The sequence below is a fragment of the Triturus cristatus genome, chromosome 12, assembly GCF_964204655.1.
Source record: "Triturus cristatus chromosome 12, aTriCri1.1, whole genome shotgun sequence".
Taxonomy (NCBI): domain Eukaryota; kingdom Metazoa; phylum Chordata; class Amphibia; order Caudata; family Salamandridae; genus Triturus; species Triturus cristatus.
This window is the reverse complement of record NC_140595.1, coordinates 299,445,579-299,463,434: the sequence shown is the minus strand read 5'-3', so window position 1 is coordinate 299,463,434 and position 17,856 is coordinate 299,445,579. Positions and strand designations below refer to the sequence as shown.

The window sequence follows — 17,856 nt, the reverse complement described above, 5'->3', positions numbered from 1 at the left end:
GGAAAGCCACAAACCTTTCTTCAGAGGACAAAGTCCATGCAGAAAAATGTTTGAAATAGAGAGAGGAATTACTTATTACATGTTATTATTGATATTTTTCAGCGTACTAGAAATGTGTTGCTAATTTAGTTAGACATTAGTAACTTGAGTGGTAATATCTATGACGGGTGAGCTCCCACTCAGGCCATGCTCTGTTATTTTGCTACTTCTTTTTATCTTTATAATTTTTTTTTACCACTATGGCTACTAGTTCATTATTTTGGTTTGTAGGTGTCAGCAGCTCTGGTGCATCACACTAGGGAATATAATTTGTATTCCAACACATCTGGAATTCTAACTAAGCTTTTCTTAACATTTGATATACTGTTTTTATTGAAACACAATTACCTTAATGAGTTGTAAATTAATATGCAGGATTTCAGTTCAGTTTTTAGGTCTCGCGCGCTGCATAGGAGGGCCTTTAGACGTCGCTCTGCTCATTTTCAAGCACACACTCGTGCCTGTGGCGGCATCCACCTTGCGGGATCGAAAAGGGGCGCGCAACAAGCACGAGTGCAGTGCTTGAAAATGAGTAGACTGCGCACACGCACCACTCCCGGGCTCACCTCCTGCTCCCCCTCTCTCTCACGCGCGCACCGCTTTCAAAAACATATGTTTTTGTAGTCACTTTTAATATCTAGTTTTCAAAATGAACTTCCCTGACACTTCTACTAAAGGTTCTCTATATATTTTATAGACATTTAATGCGCCGTCTTCTAAATAATATTTTAGGTACATTTTTAAAAGATTGTTGCCCATGCACTGTTTAATTCACAAGCTTTTACATCTACTTTTAGGGCTCTTCTCTGCTTTACCTATTCTCTGTAGTTGATTTTGGAGACACTTTTGGTACATGCTATTGTACAGGCAGATTTATAGACACCTAATACAATTTTTTTAATATAAATTAAATCCTCTTTTACATATGTTCTAAAAGCATAGTTTGTATATTGGGTTTTTGTGTGCTTTTGCACTTTCTTTTCGGACATTTAAAATACTGTTTTATATACAAGTTTTTCATTGACCTTTAATATGTGGTTTTCTGTCCTTAAAGTAACTAGGACACATGTAACAAACGTAGCTAAGAATAATGCGACTTTGACAGCTGCATGAATGTTAGTTTGTTAGTGAAGGGCTATTCTGTTTTCCTTTTGACCCAAATTGGTGGCCGCAGTCCCAACAAATACAGAAATTAGGGGGATCCAGTTTGATCCCAGCCCAGCAGCTATTATTGAGCCGAACTGGTGTCCAACTTTTTTCCGGTGTAATCTGCAGACACCAGGACACATTGAGCTGCACTTGCTATCTGCTTTCTGTTCAAAGCAGCAACCAGCAGACGGTGGGGGGTCTTTCTTATTTCACTTCCAGCCTGGCCCAAAACAAAGGCCTGATTTAAAGGGCCATCAGCCATTCTTTTGTTAGGGTATCATCCTGGCTGGGAGCTATCTGGAGCCTAACGCCTAGACCCCAGTGCAATAGTGGAAATAAAGGCGCACAACGTGTAATCACTTGTCTGTCTCAATGAATAGTGTTAGAGTGTTTTCATCACACACATTATACAGAGACAATATAGCATACAAGTGTGTAAATCAATGCACAGAAAATGTCATATAAGGCAGTAAGGGTTACAGGGTGCAGGAATCACATTTCGTTCTTACTGGTAGGCATTATATATAAAGAGTACATAGCCTGGAGAAACACAAAGTTAAGTTTAAAACATAACACAGTGGTCCGGGTTGACTGTACTAATAAGACTTTATTACCACCCACAGGAACCCTTTTTTCAACCATAGAATAACAAACCGATTGAGAATAAAACAATAAGGTTGTAAACCTGTGCCTTGCAGATTGCATGTAGATCATTGATGTTGGTTCATAATTCATAACTCACTGTGCTATACTAGAAGGGTTGTAATGTATGAACTCCAAATAATAACAAGCATTGGCTTAGCCAATAGGTCTCGCCTTTGGGACCTTATAAGTGTTTAGCCATGCAACACTTGATGTTGTTGCACCAAGGATATTGTCCTAGATAACTAAACACTTATAAGGTCCCAAAGGCGAGACCTTTTGGCTATGCCAATGCTTGTTATTATAGTTACTTCCTTTTGATCACGTTTTTGGCTTCTGGTAAATGGTGGAGTTTCTCCGTACAAGCTGGGAGTATTAGTTCTATTATAATGCCCTTGTGGTTGTTACTTTATCTAGCCCTGAAGAAGTCAGTTGGAATATAACTATCCATTGACGAACCACTTGTTGGGTAGCTTATGACAAAATCTTACATCAAGGATTTGTTGAATGTTGTTTACGAATAAAGTACACAAGAAGATTGTTCACACAAGACGGGCTTTTTTGTGGAGGAGTGCTCAGGGATCTACATTAACAGCATTGTCATCAGAGTGAGGGCAGGAATGTGTTTGTGTTCGTATTTAAAAACACTCACTTTTAATGAACATAATAATATAGCCTTAAAGCCCGCCGTAGTGGGCTATATCGGCTATTAAGGGTCCGCTCCAGCTTTATTGGCCTAAGCCGAAGGCGAGGGCCTTTAACAAAGGAGCGGGACTTTAATCACCGGTATAGCCCAGCTACGAAGGGCTATAAGGCTATTAGAACATTCTGCCACTAGAGGGCATAATGTTCTAACAAATAAAACAAAGGCTTCAGGGAGCCCGAGGGGATTGAAATCCCCTCAGGCTCCCTGAAGCCTTTGTTCACAGTCACAGCTGTGAACAAAGAAACATTGGAATGTTGGAGCTCTGGGCTTATACCAGCCAATATACGCCTGGATAAGCCCGGAGCTACTCCATTGTTTTCAATGGTGTTTCCAACGTTCCAATGTTCTAATAAAGCATTATGTGGTAGCACACTATAATTTGGAGAAAGACATTTTTTCGTATGCTGTTATTCTGATAAAACAATATTGAGTACAAATAATAATGTGTGGAAATCAGGTTGTTGCAAATCTTTTTCATTTGCACATTACCAAGTTAAGTATTCTGATTTGTTTTGATCCTAATAAAATCTTTCAATCTCACTCCAGAATTACAAAAAATGGCTCTCCTAACCACTGGAATATATTTTCATATATTTATACAGTCTGCTTACATGCTGTTTCAAATTTGGGTGTCCTCCACAAATGCCAGGTCGTCTACTTTACAAAATTGTCTAGCTTTGAAGTCGGAGAAAGAAATGTGAACACTAATCTTTGTGATAAAATAAGCAGCAACTTGTTACAAGACATAAGCTGACATTTCACCCCGTCTTTGAAGCACAGCGAATGTGTCAAGATAAAAATATGATTTAAAGCCATCTTTATTGCTCATTCACTTTCTGAATGATCATAAAACCTGTTCTTTGCCAGCTCTAGCTCTCTTGCCAGCTTGGACCTTTAGGCCCTAAAATAGCTTGCCCTGATTAAATCTAACTTGCCATAGCGAGTAGATTTCTTGAGACCTGCAATGTGCTCATAGTGAAACACCATTTTGTGACCCATGCTATTCACATTCTAAACAATGTTCTCCCTGGACTGTCATTCACACACTTTACCAAATTCTGAACTACTTCGGAAGCACTATGCATACCCCAAATCACCAGCAGCTGCTCCTCCGCTAAGGCTGATGACCGTTGCATAACACCATGTTATCATCATTTTATTTTTTCTACCTGGCTGTAGGTGCAGGCTGGGCTGAACTGCCCACTCAGCAGGAGGAGGAGTGGTGAGCACTTTCTAAGTGTGCATGACATTTTGGCCAGCCGTCTAGGGCTGGGCAAACAGTCATGCGCACTTAGCATGTTCTCCACCTGGCTGTATTGCACAGCCTGGGTGAAGAACATGCACAGGCTCCCAGTCCCTGTCTGAGCATTGAACCACGGCACTCAGACCAATCACAGCGCTGCTGTCATGGTGACAGCAGCATCATGGTTGGCTAGGGGAGTCTGGAAGCCTGTGGGCTTCCTGTTTCCTGCATCGGAAGGAGGAGAGGAGGCGACTTCTAGGTTAGCGGATTTTACCTTGCTTAGGAAATTCATAACACTGAGACAAATAAATATGTGTAAGAGGAATCATTTAAGTTTACTTCACCAAGTAAGTTGATAACTGTTTGATGGCAAAGGTTCCATTTAAACAAAAGCAAGAAGCAAGGATGCAGACCAAGCTCCAGGGAGCTTGGTGAAATAATTAAACAGGCAATAGAGAGTAGACCGTATCTAGCTCTGTCCTCTGTCTCCGCGAGGCCGCAGGCCACCTGGCCCTCTTGTCAGCCGCTGCAGGGTCGCTTAAGTCCGCCCCTCCTCTGGCAGGCAGTCTCTCGACCCCTCAGCCCAACAGATATGATCGGGCAGCAGGGGGCGGGGATTCTCCTGCAGTCAACGTGGTGCCCAGGGGCCCCAGTACATCACTGCCGGGCCACCATTTTTCGTATTGCAGCCCTCCGGGATCATGGCCAGGGGTCCGCATCTACTCCAGTCTCAATGGTCTGTTGCCCCTCCACCGCATCAAGGGGATGTTGTGGAGCACGTCACGCCCTGCACCGTCCCCTCTGGGCATGCCAATACCCAGGATACTGGCTCCTCGGCGGAACCAGGCGGAAGCTCACAAAAGCGTGTCCACCATCTTGGCCTTCAAGGCCATGCCCCTCATATTTTAAAAATGTAAAACAAGAACTCTACCCTCAGATATTTTTTTGCCAATACAGGCGTTCCCTCAAGTGAGCAAATTTGTTCTTTATGTAAACAAGGACCTCAGAAATTCCCTGAACCGTCCTCAGCAACAGTGCTCCTGTGCTGCGCACTAGCACCCACCAGGGATTTTGTATGGGAGCGTTCTCTTGAGCAAGGGTCGCTCTTCTTCAGGTTTATATTATTTTTGCATTTTTTGGTTTTTGCTCTTTTTTGAGTGGATTGGGCACCAGGGTGGGTGGTAACACTTGAGTGTCCTGGAAGTTAAGTTATGTGTGTAGTGGGGGATCTTGCTTCTGGGATAAGGATTGCTTCCATCTGGTGGTGTCGTTTTTTTTGCCTTTGTCGCGCCTCCTTTCGGGGGATTATCACTCTCTTTTGATAGATATTTTGTTAGCATTTTTATTTGTGTTTTAATTTATTTTATTGTAGAGCCAATTGTTTTCTTTATCTTGGTGGTGAATCCTGTTTGCGGGTGTAGCTTTGTCAGATCTGTAGTTTTTGAAGTTGTGTTTGGTAAGCAACTAATTTTGTAATTTTTGTCATCTAATGTGTATCTTTTGCCTGTTTGTAAAATTCTTTTGACTGCTGGACTAATGTTTGAATCTTTAGCTTTTTGTTTGTCTTTCAAAGTAATGTATTGATTTGTGCACTTTCTATACTGCCTTGTGATATGTGCAATGTGTTGTTTTTTTCCTCCTTCCAGTGGGACATTTTGGGTGCTTGCTGTGTCTTTGCAGAGTAGGTGCAGTTGATCCTCGGTCTTGCTGTCTTTGGCAAGTGAGTGGTATCGTTTTTGAGTATATAGGTCTTTGTGTGCTTTGTATTGATTGACTTTTCCTTACAGATTACCATATGCCAGTAATTTTACTTTCTGTTTGATAAAGCCACAGTTTGTTTAGTACTTAATTTACACAGTGTTAATTGTTGTTGACTTGGTTGTTTATTTACTTTTATTTGTAAGGATTATGGCGAACCGCAGGTTGACTGCTCAGCAGGTTGTTGGTTTGCTTTTCGAATCTTCCTCTGACTATATTCCGAGACTGACTGAGGCAGAGGATAAAGTCTAAGATTCTGGCAGTGAATTTTCTGTCCAAGAGGAATCATCACATGATGAAGCCACTATCGGTGTGGAGGACACTGATATGCTGATTGTGAAGCAAGAATGTGGATTGCAACTTGGGGCTGAAAGGTTTCCCATTGGAAGTGCTGAACTCTGGGTTACCCCAACCACATTGCCGCATGTGTTGCCTGCCTATAGTGGTGTAGAGTCGATACTGAAAACGTTATGCCTATAAATTTCCTTCAGTTGTTTATGGATGATGTATTTTTGAATGAGATTGTTGACCAAATTAATTTTACACGCACAAAACCATATAAATTCAACAATTCTAGTTATACTCATCTCAAGAAACCATAACTTGCGTCCTAAGGTAATTATAACTCGCTGCCCCACCATGCACACTTTTCACAACACTAATTTTATTGCAAATGTGGAAGTTATATTATGAATGATGACATACAAGATCTCATTACTGATGTAATAAGGTAAGTAGCAGTGCATGGCAAGGGTGTGAGTTATAGTTTTCTTAGGGCACGAGATACAGTTTTGTGAAGTGAGTAGAACTATAACTGTTGAATTTCTATGGTTTTGTGCGTGTAAATTTTTTACCCAACTATAACGTTTCTGTAAATTTTATTTTTTTCAAGTGAATTTCTAAGGTTTTTTTTTATTCTATTTCAGAACTATAACGTCCCTGTAACCTTTCTTTTTTCAGTGAATTTCTAGGATTTTTCTCACTTTAAGTAATATATTATTACCTTATGTTAATCCAACGGCAACTGACCAGACTAATTTGCATGCTGAACAGTATTTGAGGGACAACAGTGCCAGACTTAAGTCCTACTCTAGAGTTGGCTAGTAGACTCCAACAAATCTGAATGAGTTGAGGAAGTTCTGGGGTTTACCTTTTTTGTTGAGATTGATAAGGAAGCCATCACTGTTTGCATATTGGTCTACTAGTCCCTTGAAGGCAGCTGCTATTTTTCCTGTAACCATGAGTTGTGATCGATATTTGCTTCTGCTTCAGATGCTATATTTTGTTGCTAATGCATTGCCACAGGATCACCCTGATTGTGACTATCTCTTCGGTCTGTCCTTGATCATTTTCTAGACCTTTTTTCAGAGAACTGTGTCCCAGGGAAAGAAATAGCTGTGGATGAGTCTTTGGTTTGTTTGGTTTTTTGGCAGTATATTCCTAGCAAGAGGGCACTTTATGGAATTAAGATGTATATGCTATCTCAGAGTAGTACTGGATATGTCTATAATTTCAGGGTGTGCACTGGTAGGGATTCTTCTATTGACCCCCTCTGTTTGTCCGTCCACTTCTGGAGATGGTGAGAAAATTGTGTGGTAACTTGGTAGAGGACTTTTCAACAAAGGTCACCATTTATATGTAGGCAATTGTTGCATGTGGCACAATCTGCTGTAAGCGTAAAGGTTACCCTAAAGAGCTTGTATGTAAAAAAAAAAAACTCCAGAGGGGACAGTGCAGTATCTTGCGTAATGATGAACTTCTAGCTATGAAATTTTCTGACAGGAGAGATGACCACATGCTGACAATTATTTGTGATGAAAGTACTTCACCTGTGACTGAGGTAAGGTTGCTGAAGTGCACAAACCTGTGTGCATGTTAGACTACAATAAGCACATGGGTGGTGTAGATGGAGTAGATCAAAGGTTGGAGCCCTACAGTGCTGTTCGTAAGTCATTCATTTGGTGTTAGAAGTTGGCTGTTCATATGTTTCATTTGGCAACCTTCAATGCTTTTGTTGTATTCAAGGATTATTCTCCAGATTCAAAGATGACTTTTGTTCAGTTTCAGCAGTCTGTAATACACAGCCTTGTTCTAGTTGAGCAGGCAAGTGTTCCTAGAGTTGGAGTAATGGAGGATGTAGCTAGATAGAAAGATCGCTACTTTCCTGTTTACATTTCTCCCACACCCCAAAAAAACTTTCCCTGTAAGAGATGTAGAATTTGTGTCCAAAGAAGCTTGCGAAAGGAGTATGTTCTTCCCTGAGTGTCCTTCTAATCCTGAGCTATGTGTGCCTGCATATTTTAAATTCTATCACACGCAACTCAAGTATTGGGAGCAACTGTCCTAGTAAAAGTGAACTGACTGTTTTGTATCGTTTTATATTTTTTGTTCAGTTTTACAGTTGGTGGTTGTTTGATTTAGTTAGACATGTTCTCTTTGAAGTCATAGTTAGTTTTTCATCTTCAAATTGATTTGTGTTTTCTTGTGTGTTAAAAAAATGTAATGGCAGTGTGCGTGGACTGGCGCTTTGCTGGCGGTGTGTGTGGACTGGTGGCTGGCAGTGTGTGTGTATTTGTGCTTGGCTGGCGGTGTGCTTCGACTAGTGCTTGGCTGGCGGTGTGTATGGGCTGGCAGTGTGCGTAGACTGGCGCTTGGCTGGTGATGTGCGCTTGACCGTGGTAAAAAAAAATATTTTTCTGAATCAAGTCTGACTATTCCTGAAAGCTAAGAAGATGGTATTTTTAGCTCCGCAAACCTTTCGTTGATTCTGTTTGCAGGAAAAACTCCCCATGATTTTGTGACGCAAAATTGGTGTGTATACCTTATGTGGGAAAAGGTCATGGAGGCCTATGGCCGAACTATTTGCCTTAACACTGGGTGGGAGAAAGGCTTGGCAGCGAAAGGGCTAGCCGACATTTTACAAAGGGCTAGCCGACATTTTGCTTGTATGTAAGAAACTAAGTCAGGCACTTTACAGATATAGAGTGTCTATATTTTGAAACAAGGATGTGTATTTGGCAAAAGAGGCTTCAAGATTTTTAAACTCACCAGAAATGTAGATATTTTTTAATGTTTATTTTGATTTTTTAATTATTTTTTCAATGGTAAAGTGTTATGTTTAATGTATGCTCATGATTTCATGTGCGAATTTGATATTTTAGAAAAGGTTACTTGGCTTGAGATGGAATTAACTGCTGAAAGATATAGGCAAGTATCCAGCGAACACAAAGTGGGCCTTTTGTTTACTTTTTTGAGTAGCATCACATAATTCCCTGTTTCACTGCCTGCGTAACACGCACGGTGCCGCACTAAATAAACAGTGATGCATTTTTAAAGTACAAAATATTAAATGATGATCACTAGTAAAATAAATCTGGAAAACCAGTGCGGAAATTAACACAATTATACACCCACTGCTTTGAAACATAGCAGAATGCTCTTTTATTTATTTAGTCGTTTATTTATTTTGGAATATCACGGTCTGAAAATGTAGTTTTTAGTGTATAAAAAGGTAGTGGGAAACTTCAGAAACATCTTTCACTGCTCTGTATGTCACCGAGGCCTCTCGCTCAGTTATGGTAGGATGATAAATCTGAGTTACAAGTGTTTTGGATCTTTGTGTTCTGTGACAAATCCCATTTGACAAAGTTTCTGTGCGACATACGGCCCGGTGCATTGTCGAGGAATATTCCACACATTCTCCGCGTGCATTGGCAGCGTCCCAGAGTCGGTGCTGCAGCCCTCGCGGCGAGGGATTCGTGCACACGAGGCGCCCTTGCCTCACAGGCAGGCAAAGGTGTGGCGAGTTACACACGCCTCACAACGAGTCACAACAAGCTTCCCTCCTTGCATTGAACTGAAAGGTGAAAGGGAGGGAGCCGGACCTCCCTATAATACCCACATGCAGACTGCGCCCCTCGCAGCCGCGGTGCAGTTAAAAATAGTGCAGCAGATGCAGTGGCACTGGCGTCCCAGAGTGTGAGGGCCCACTGCGCTCCATTTATGGCTGTCTTTTACAACTCTAGTAGATGTCATCCCTTCCTATGCCTATTAAAGCATCGTTTTCTGATTAACATGTTGTGAGGGACGCGAGTCTGAGGGGAGTGGACTCGGCGCCAGGCTCGTGGATGTTGTGGCAACCTGGAAGGATGAGGTCAGCCTGGTTGGTGGTGAGAACTTAAGCAACGGGGGGGGGGGGGGCAGTGGGAGAGGTAAAGCGCTGCACTTCTCTCCTGCCTTTAACCGCATTCCTTACATTCCTACAAGCTTTGCCAGTGCCACCTCCCTCCTGCTCCTGTAAAAGAAACAGAGATGTAAAGCCGCCTTTTATTCTCCTCCGTGGAGATGTGTTTGTTGTGTAATATGTCCCAACGCAACCGCCCCCTAACCCCGCATAGATGAGCACTCCCGAGGACTGTCTCCATACAGTGAGCTGGCCCGTCTCCAGGCCCCTTGCACGTCGCCTGCCAGCGCAGGTTGTTCAGGAGTCCAGGTGAGGGGGGTAGCCTATGCGTATTCCAGTACTTGGCCTCTCTGTGAAGCAGCCCCCTTTTACGGATCTCTCAACGCCCGTAACAATTCAAAAGAGGTTGAGCCTCTAGGTGACGCATAAAAATACCACCGGCTGACGGCTGAGTGCACACTGGATCTCAGTCTAATCGACGGGTTGCAGGGCTGAATACCGGCAGCGCAGACTCGGCATCTCCCAAGATCCCGAAAATGGCATTTGTATAAAACTCTAGTCTGATTTTATAGGTTTCTTGGCGCTGTGCTGCTGATCTGCTGGGTCCTAAGAGGATTAGCTGTTAATGGCCGGGTTTAGGAGACGTTTATGAACTCAAGATGTCTATTGAGGTGTCCGGTGATGGCATGTTAGTATAGAAGAGATGCGAGAACAGTGACATTCCAGCCAACTCACACGGTGCCATCCTTTGACACAGGATATCGGCTCCCATCACCCGGTGAGAAGCCGATATGGCACGGTGGCAGGGAAAATGAGCTGAAAACCACTGTAAATGGTGGTTTTCCAGCTCGTTTCGGAGGTTTTTACACTGCCGACATCCATTAAGGGGTGTGTAAACATCCTAGGACATTGGCACCAGCCTCAGCAAGCTTTTTATTGTTTTGGGAGGAGTGGACTTGGGGGCGCGTGGAGTTCAAAAGTGCCTGTAGGTACTTCACAAGGCCATGCCCCCTTCAAGGCCCTGCCCCTCCTTACACGGTGAGATTGTTCTTCAATTTAGCAGGTATGCAATTAAACACCAATACCCATATGTCCACTATCGATAGGCACGACCTGAGACGCATAGCAACCAAGATAGAGTGAACCAAAGTTCTTATAGGGCACCCAGAGTTCGAAAGTGCTACGGGCCACACAGACAGTAGTAAAGCACTTTATAAATTTGTATAACTGTCACATGGCGCGACCCAGACTGCATGAAATAAACAGAGGCAGATCAAACCCAGCCTAACGCCAAATAATAGCAAGCCAACAAGCACCAAGATAGACTAGGGAAGCTCAACAATAGAGCCATGGATGATGCGCTATTCCAAAAAACAACGAACTACGGGCCTGATTTAGATCTTGGCGGAGGGGAATATTACATCACAAACGCGAGAGAGATCCCGTCCGCCGTATTACAATCCCATTATATCCTATGGAGATCGTAATACTGCGGATAGGATATCCGTCATGTTTGTGACGGAATATTCCCCTCCACCAAGATCTAAATCAGGTCCTTAGTTTGTTGTTTTTAAGAATAGTGCATCATCCGCGGCTCATCGTTGAGCGTCATAATTTTTTTTTCTCATACAAAGAACATCCAGCCAAGGCATCATATTTCAGTTGCCAAGTTTGTCGTCAAAAAATCATTTTTTGACGACAAACTCAGCAACTGAAATATGATGCATATCAAGGTATCCTCTTGGAGAGACTCTTCCCAGAATATTATCTGACAGGACAAACATGTTGCCTGGATGGATTCTATCCTTGACTATGAGGCCTTTCTGATGTTAATACTTATCCAACAAAATCTATAACTCATTTTGGATTGATTTCAAAATAAAAAAATCTCCACACCAGGAGTATAAAGAACTTTAATACATTTGAACCCTGACGAAGTTCAAAACCTGTTTGAACGAAACGCATTGGCTGTATGTTCTTCATATGAGAAAACGTTTTCACGGATACAGATTAAAGAAAGAATAAATATATTTTGAAACACATATGTGATCTCTGTGGACTACACGAGTGTGCCCTCATGCTGCTGAGCCAAGCTCGAGCAGGGGAAGGCGTGACAATAGGTTTCCTGTCACAGGGAAGTGTGACCACCTCCCAGACAGGATTTAGTGTATTGGGACTGGGTGGGTGCACTCTGAGAGTGCTTTGAAGTCTGCACTGGGGGCACATTTTGTGTCCCTGTGCATAGTACAGCTCAAACTGGTTGCAGGTGCCATTTGCTCCTGCTCTGGCGTGCAACTGGACAAAGGACATGGGTGTAGCCACCCCTCAGTCCTGACCCTCCCATAGGTGGGTCCCCAGAGTTTGTCCCATCCCTTCCTAGGGTATAAAGTAGGAACCCCTGATTACAGGACTTTAGATTTTACCTGGAGTAAACTCTGCTACAGAAACCAAGTACTTCGATCTATACTACGCTGGATGACTGAAGAATCTCCCTTGGAGTAAAGGAGTTACTCCCCTGCAAGGCAGGAACCTTTAACGCATCTGACCGGTTTGCATCTCCCGAGCTCCTGAGGACTCCGAAGATTTCTGCAACACAGGAGGTGGGTTCCTGAGCGTCCCCGAGGTTGATCAGTTCTCTCAGCAATCCTGAGACCCGTATACCTCGAGGGGACCTTGCAACCCGAACCCCTGTGCACCGTGTACTTTTGCAGCAGCATATGCTTTTCGACGATCCCTGAGGCTGTGCTTTGGGCTACTTGTAGTCCTGACCCCGAGCAGTAATTCCACCGAAGATTTCTGGCCTACACTCCACGAGTGTTCCGTGGACTGGTATTTTGTGATTCAGCTCGAGATCCCTTCACCATCCCTGGTCCGTAGACCTGTGGGTCCCTGTGAAGGTAACTTTGACTTTCAGTGGGCTTTCATAGTTGCTCCATACGTGCCCTGACTCTCCATTGCTTGGAGAGTCCCCAGGACCTTGCTGGTCCTCACCGAAGCTTATTTACTCTGCTCGCGTGGGTTGCAGTTGCCAACGCATGTTGGTGTTCAGTCGGACACTTACCCACCCAGCACTCGACATCCTTCGTGGGACAGCTCACCTCTGGACTTTGGTCATCGTTGACGTCTCCTGGTCCCCGTGGCTGCAGAGTCAAGCATCGCATCATCTCACCTGAAGCACCCGACATCGGTGGGCATTCATCTATCGTGCCCCTGGTCACCTTGAAGTGACGCAGACTCTATCCCCTCTGCTTTCAGGTTCTTCTCACCTCTGATCCAGGCTTGGATCCCATCGGACACTTTTCATCTTCCCGGCAACAGCACTTTTCCGCATCACGCCATTGAAAACGACGAAGGTTTCTGACATCACTTGACCCCTATGCACCCGGCTCCTCTGGGATAGGTAACAAGGTATCTCAGTACTCTCAAGGGTGGTGGCCTTAGAACCTTCTATGTTTGAAAGGGTTTGCTTAAAGTCCTCTCTGAAGTGTCCTTAATCTTTAAAATTCCAACCGCGACTTTACCATAGGATTGAACGGCACTCGCGCCTTTGTTCGCACACTGCACCCGTCCTCCTTGGGTCCCCTGTTTCACTACTTTGGGTGGTTCCTTGGGGTCCCAGCGATTCTACGTGCTCTAGGCACTGTTTAGTTAAGTCGTTGTTGTTATACCACTTTCTTAGTATATGGTTCGGTCTCCCCCTGGAGCCCGCTGTGTATTGTGCTATTTACTGTTGTTCTAGTGATTTAATATTGTGTGCTTTGTGCTCTAATCTCATAAAGAGGTTAGTAGAGAGTGTTTAGTAATAAATACATATATTTTATATATCTCTTATGTGGTTCTCCTTCCATTTGGTTATTCAGGAGGTTCTGATCTGGTAAAACAAGCTGCTTTACATTCCTTCGAGACTTGGCCTGAAGGCTGCTCTCCTAATGCTAAAATCCTTTAATCTGGCCTTGTTTACTGTGCCTAGGATTCGTTTGGCCCTTATGGGAGACATCTCCTTCACATTTCTGGGCCTGAAACTGTGGAGCACCCTCCTGGAGTTCTTAAGACACTGTACTTCACTACTTGGGTTTCGTAAAGACTTGAAGACCTGGTCGTTTTAAGCTGACAATCTGGACATCCCTACCTCTACTCAGGGTTGGTAAACCATTTTTGGGTAGCTGTGCACTTTACAAGACGATATAATTATGCACAAGGGGTGTCTCTGTGGATAGCTCCCAAGGTCCCCTTCCAACACCGTGGCTCGGAGGCAGATATAATGGGGAGGTAAATACTGGTGCATGGACTGTTGGGCGGGCAGGAGATTTATTTTGTTAATGTTTCTGCACAAAATGTGGATGATGGGCAGTATTTCTGGGGACTACTGAAGCTGCAGACGCTATATATAACCATATCAATAATATGGTCTGGGAGTTTCAATTGCGTGTTGGATGGTGAGCGGGACCAGCACCCTCCCCTCCTTCACACAAAACCTGACACATAGCTTTTTTTTTTCTTCAGAGTTTTGTATAGCGCAAACTTTACCTGAACTTGGCTGAATGACCCTTAGGCCACATTTGTAACGTGGGTTTTATGGTTCTGTTTGTGTATACTAAGGATGTGACTGAGTCAGCCAGTTCAGGCTGAAGGACAGCAGTCTAAACTAAATTTATGCAATTTTAATTTGTATAGAAATTGTTCGGTGAGAGAAGAAGAAATTCAGTGTTTGGTTCATGCACTCTCAGGTCTCTACAGCCTCTCTTGTATGTTGGTTGAACCAGAGGACTGAATTAAATGGCCAGAGTTTCAGGACACTTTAATGTAGGCTATTCTCTGCATAAAGATGATACTGAAGCCCAAACCCCTAATCGATATCTGCGTTGTCCCTGCTCTGTACCAATGGCTCACTGTGGCCATGTCCAACTCATAGTTAACATGCATTTATTCGTTTTTACAACACATTAAATATTCTAGACCTAACACAGCTTTGCAAGAGATGGTGAATTCTTCAGGATCAAAAATCCCAGAACTCTAAAAGCTCAATATAACTTTTTCAGCTTTAAATATATTTTCTCTCATCTTTTTGGTGTCTCTCACATTGCTCTCCTACGTCCAATTATAACTTTTATGAAGTAATAAACTTCAGTCATCCTTACTGTGCCCATTTTCTTCTCCCTGCCAGGAACGCCTATTGCCTGCACCACTGCCCCAGAGTAGAGATGGCACCCACCAAGGACATTGTGAAAGTAGCAGTACAAATGATAGGGGCTTATCCCCAACTCATTGAACTTGACCAGGTAAGAAGAACAACATACTAATCTTTGCCAATATAGGGATTAGGATGTACCATTCTATAGAGGGAATTCGCTTTAGGAAAGGGATATGGCCTGTATAGTGATATGGTCTGTAGAGGATGTGCGGACTAGAGAAAAAATCTGTCTGATTGAGGCAGTCTCTGCAGTAGAGTGGCGGTTTAGGAAGGAGACTTGCATTATGTTTAAGGCATTTGTAACGCGCTGTCACCCCCATAGGCATATCCTGGCGCAAACCAGCAAAAAGACAAAAAAGTACCCTACCCTAAGGTACCAGGCAAATATTCCCAACAGCTTTGAGGTATTCATATTTGAGTACAATAACCACACTTCAAGTGATTTTCTAAACCTCACAAGATTTTTATTCTCCCTAAGATGTACTGGTAACTTATTCCATCTATGTGCTGCAGCAATTAAAAAAACTGGATTTTAAAGAGCGATCGAAGTTAAATCACTTAACCCCTTGCGTGCAGGTTTATTTCTCCCGCTGTGCGGGAGAAATAAACGGCGTTCGGGAACACAACGTCTCCCGGCCGTCGTGCGCACACGCCCACCGTAATGCACGACGGCCGGGAGACGTCGTGCGCACGCAGGCTAGACAACATAGGCCGACTGTGGAGTATACACTTTATGTACCAGGTATAATGATTTGAATGTGATTTGCTTCTTGACAGGTTCCCAATGGGGGGTGGTGAGATGTGAGAAATCTGGTCTCTAGTTTTTAGGCCTAGCACCAGTGTGCTCAGATATGGTTAGGAGTGAGTCATGGTCTACACTAGAAATGAGGTTTATGGAAAACATTTGGTCTACAGATATGTGCTGTGTTGAATTAGAAGATCTGATCCAGGTTGGAAATTGAGATAGAGGAGATATGGTCAACAGAGTAGATGTAGTTTGTGGAGAAAGTATGGTACATGGACGGACCTTCTGAAGAGATGTGATTTTTGAAGGAGATTGGATCATCGGAAGAGATGTTATGGGAACAGTGATGGTCTAGGGGAATTTATTGTATGTTGAAGGAGATGTGGTCTACTGGTTAAGTTCGCAACTGTAGAAGAGCTGCAAGAGACTTGATTTCTATATTTTAACAATGTTTTAACAAGCTGGAAGCTTGCCGGCTTCTCTGCTAGTAAATTATGTGATCCTGGGCAAATTGCCATCTCCCTTTGCCTCAGTTACATTACCTTCTGAAAAGGAGCATCTTTAGAAACTAATATTGGCAAAGCCAGTAGGCCTGTACTTTGGGACCTATTGTATTTGCCAGTGCCTTTTAGCCATGCTGTACAGCATTGGCCAGATAATGTGCAGCCTAGCGAAAAGCTTAAAAAAGGCACAATGACATAGCTGTGCCATCGTGTAGGCTTGTGTATGCTCTATTAAGCATTTTTCAGGCGGACAGGCCAGAAATGTGTGACTTGGTTGTCCGCATGAAAAATAATAATAAAAAGACCACGGGTAGGGGCAGTAACTTGGTGAGAGAGGACAGCAACAGCATTTTTTTTAACCAGCATTGGAGGGAGAAGCACACCAGCGAGAAATTAACACAAGGGTGAGCGCAACATGAAGTATGGTAGGGGATGAGCACACGTGAGAGATACCAACATAGAGTGTGACAAAGGGGGGGGGGGGCGGTGGACGAAGTACAAGAGAGAGACAGTTGGAAAATACATGCACTGTCCTGGCGTGCTTAACCAAAAAGAAAAAAGTAGTTCCTTAAGAGTAACCAGTGGGAGCACACGGGTAATGAAGTCATGCTCCAGGGGAGGGACACACAAAAAGAGGAAGGAAAGCCCATTAACAAGCATTAAAACACAATCAAATTAGAGTGATAAGCAGTGGGTGTGGCCCAAATCTACTGTAAGTTGACAATAGGTATTTTGCAAACAGACGGCTTTTGCTGTCTGCTATGCGAGACCTAAAAACCTAAAACTGCACTTTTGCACAAACTTTTACTGACCTTTGAAGCAAAGCCAAGTGAACACTAGCAAATAGCCACATACATCATGTGACTAAAATGATTGACAAAGAATAATAGTTCAAATAAAGGTGCCACGTGGCCAGTTAGAGCATTGGTAATGCATTGGTTTCGCCTATGTAATGAATAAAGAGCTGTTTTCATCAATTATCGTCTGGGAGAAGGAAAGAGCTCCCTGGCAGATAACGCAGGAGTGGAGAGGATGTGACACAGTGGCCAGAGCTGCTGACTCGAGAGCTGGGGAGCCCGGATCCGAGTCTCTGCTGCGCCGGGCAACATACTGTGATTCTATGCAGATCACTTAATCTCTCTGAGTGATAAATTGTTCTATAAATATGCTGCAAGAGTAAAAGGCAAAACTTTATGAAAATATAGTTACACCAAAGCGGATGTTAAAAGTATTTCGGCAGCGGGACACTGATAAGAGAAGCAGATGAGGAACAAGCATTGGTAAAGGCATGAAAATATGCTACAGCCAATAGAAATGGAGGAAAGGTATGTGGCACGCACAGGAACCAATGAGAAGTCAGGAAAGAGAGGAGGAGGGATGTAAACCCCTTTTAAGTTTATATTAAAACCGAAAACCTCAAAAGTATGCTATCATCTTCTTTCAATAGGCCATCTATTAGCCAGCTTCACACATGCATACATGGGTGGCTTGTTTGCTTCAAATACAAAAGGTGATTAACCTCTTAAGTTCTTCTAAAAGTCATTTAAAAGGTCATCCAATTACTAAAGCTTGACTGTCCTTTCAAAAGTGGAAAACATCACGCATTGCTCTATTTGTAACAGCCAAGCAAAAAATACCAAACCATGCCTCCCAGTATCCACACCCACAATCAATGGGAATGGGGTGAATAGACATTT

The 17,856-nt window shown here is 43.3% G+C and overlaps 1 protein-coding gene across 6 annotated transcripts in view; it reads left to right on the top strand.

Annotated features, from left to right (window-relative positions):
* The window catches only part of ELMO3 (engulfment and cell motility 3), a 185,254-nt gene that overhangs the window by 10,260 nt on the left and 157,138 nt on the right, over positions 1-17,856 (top strand). For 2 of the 6 annotated variants that reach the window (XM_085638688.1, XM_085638691.1), the window contains exon 2: positions 14,885-14,999. In XM_085638688.1, coding sequence (XP_085494814.1) covers positions 14,922-14,999 — 78 coding nt within the window. In that variant the 5' untranslated portion in view covers positions 14,885-14,921. Of the gene's footprint in view, positions 1-5,425; positions 5,500-9,633; positions 9,707-9,942; positions 10,030-13,690; positions 13,861-14,884; positions 15,000-17,856 lie in introns of those variants that run through there. The other 4 variants (XM_085638689.1, XM_085638690.1, XM_085638693.1 and 1 more) reach the window with 4 other exon arrangements.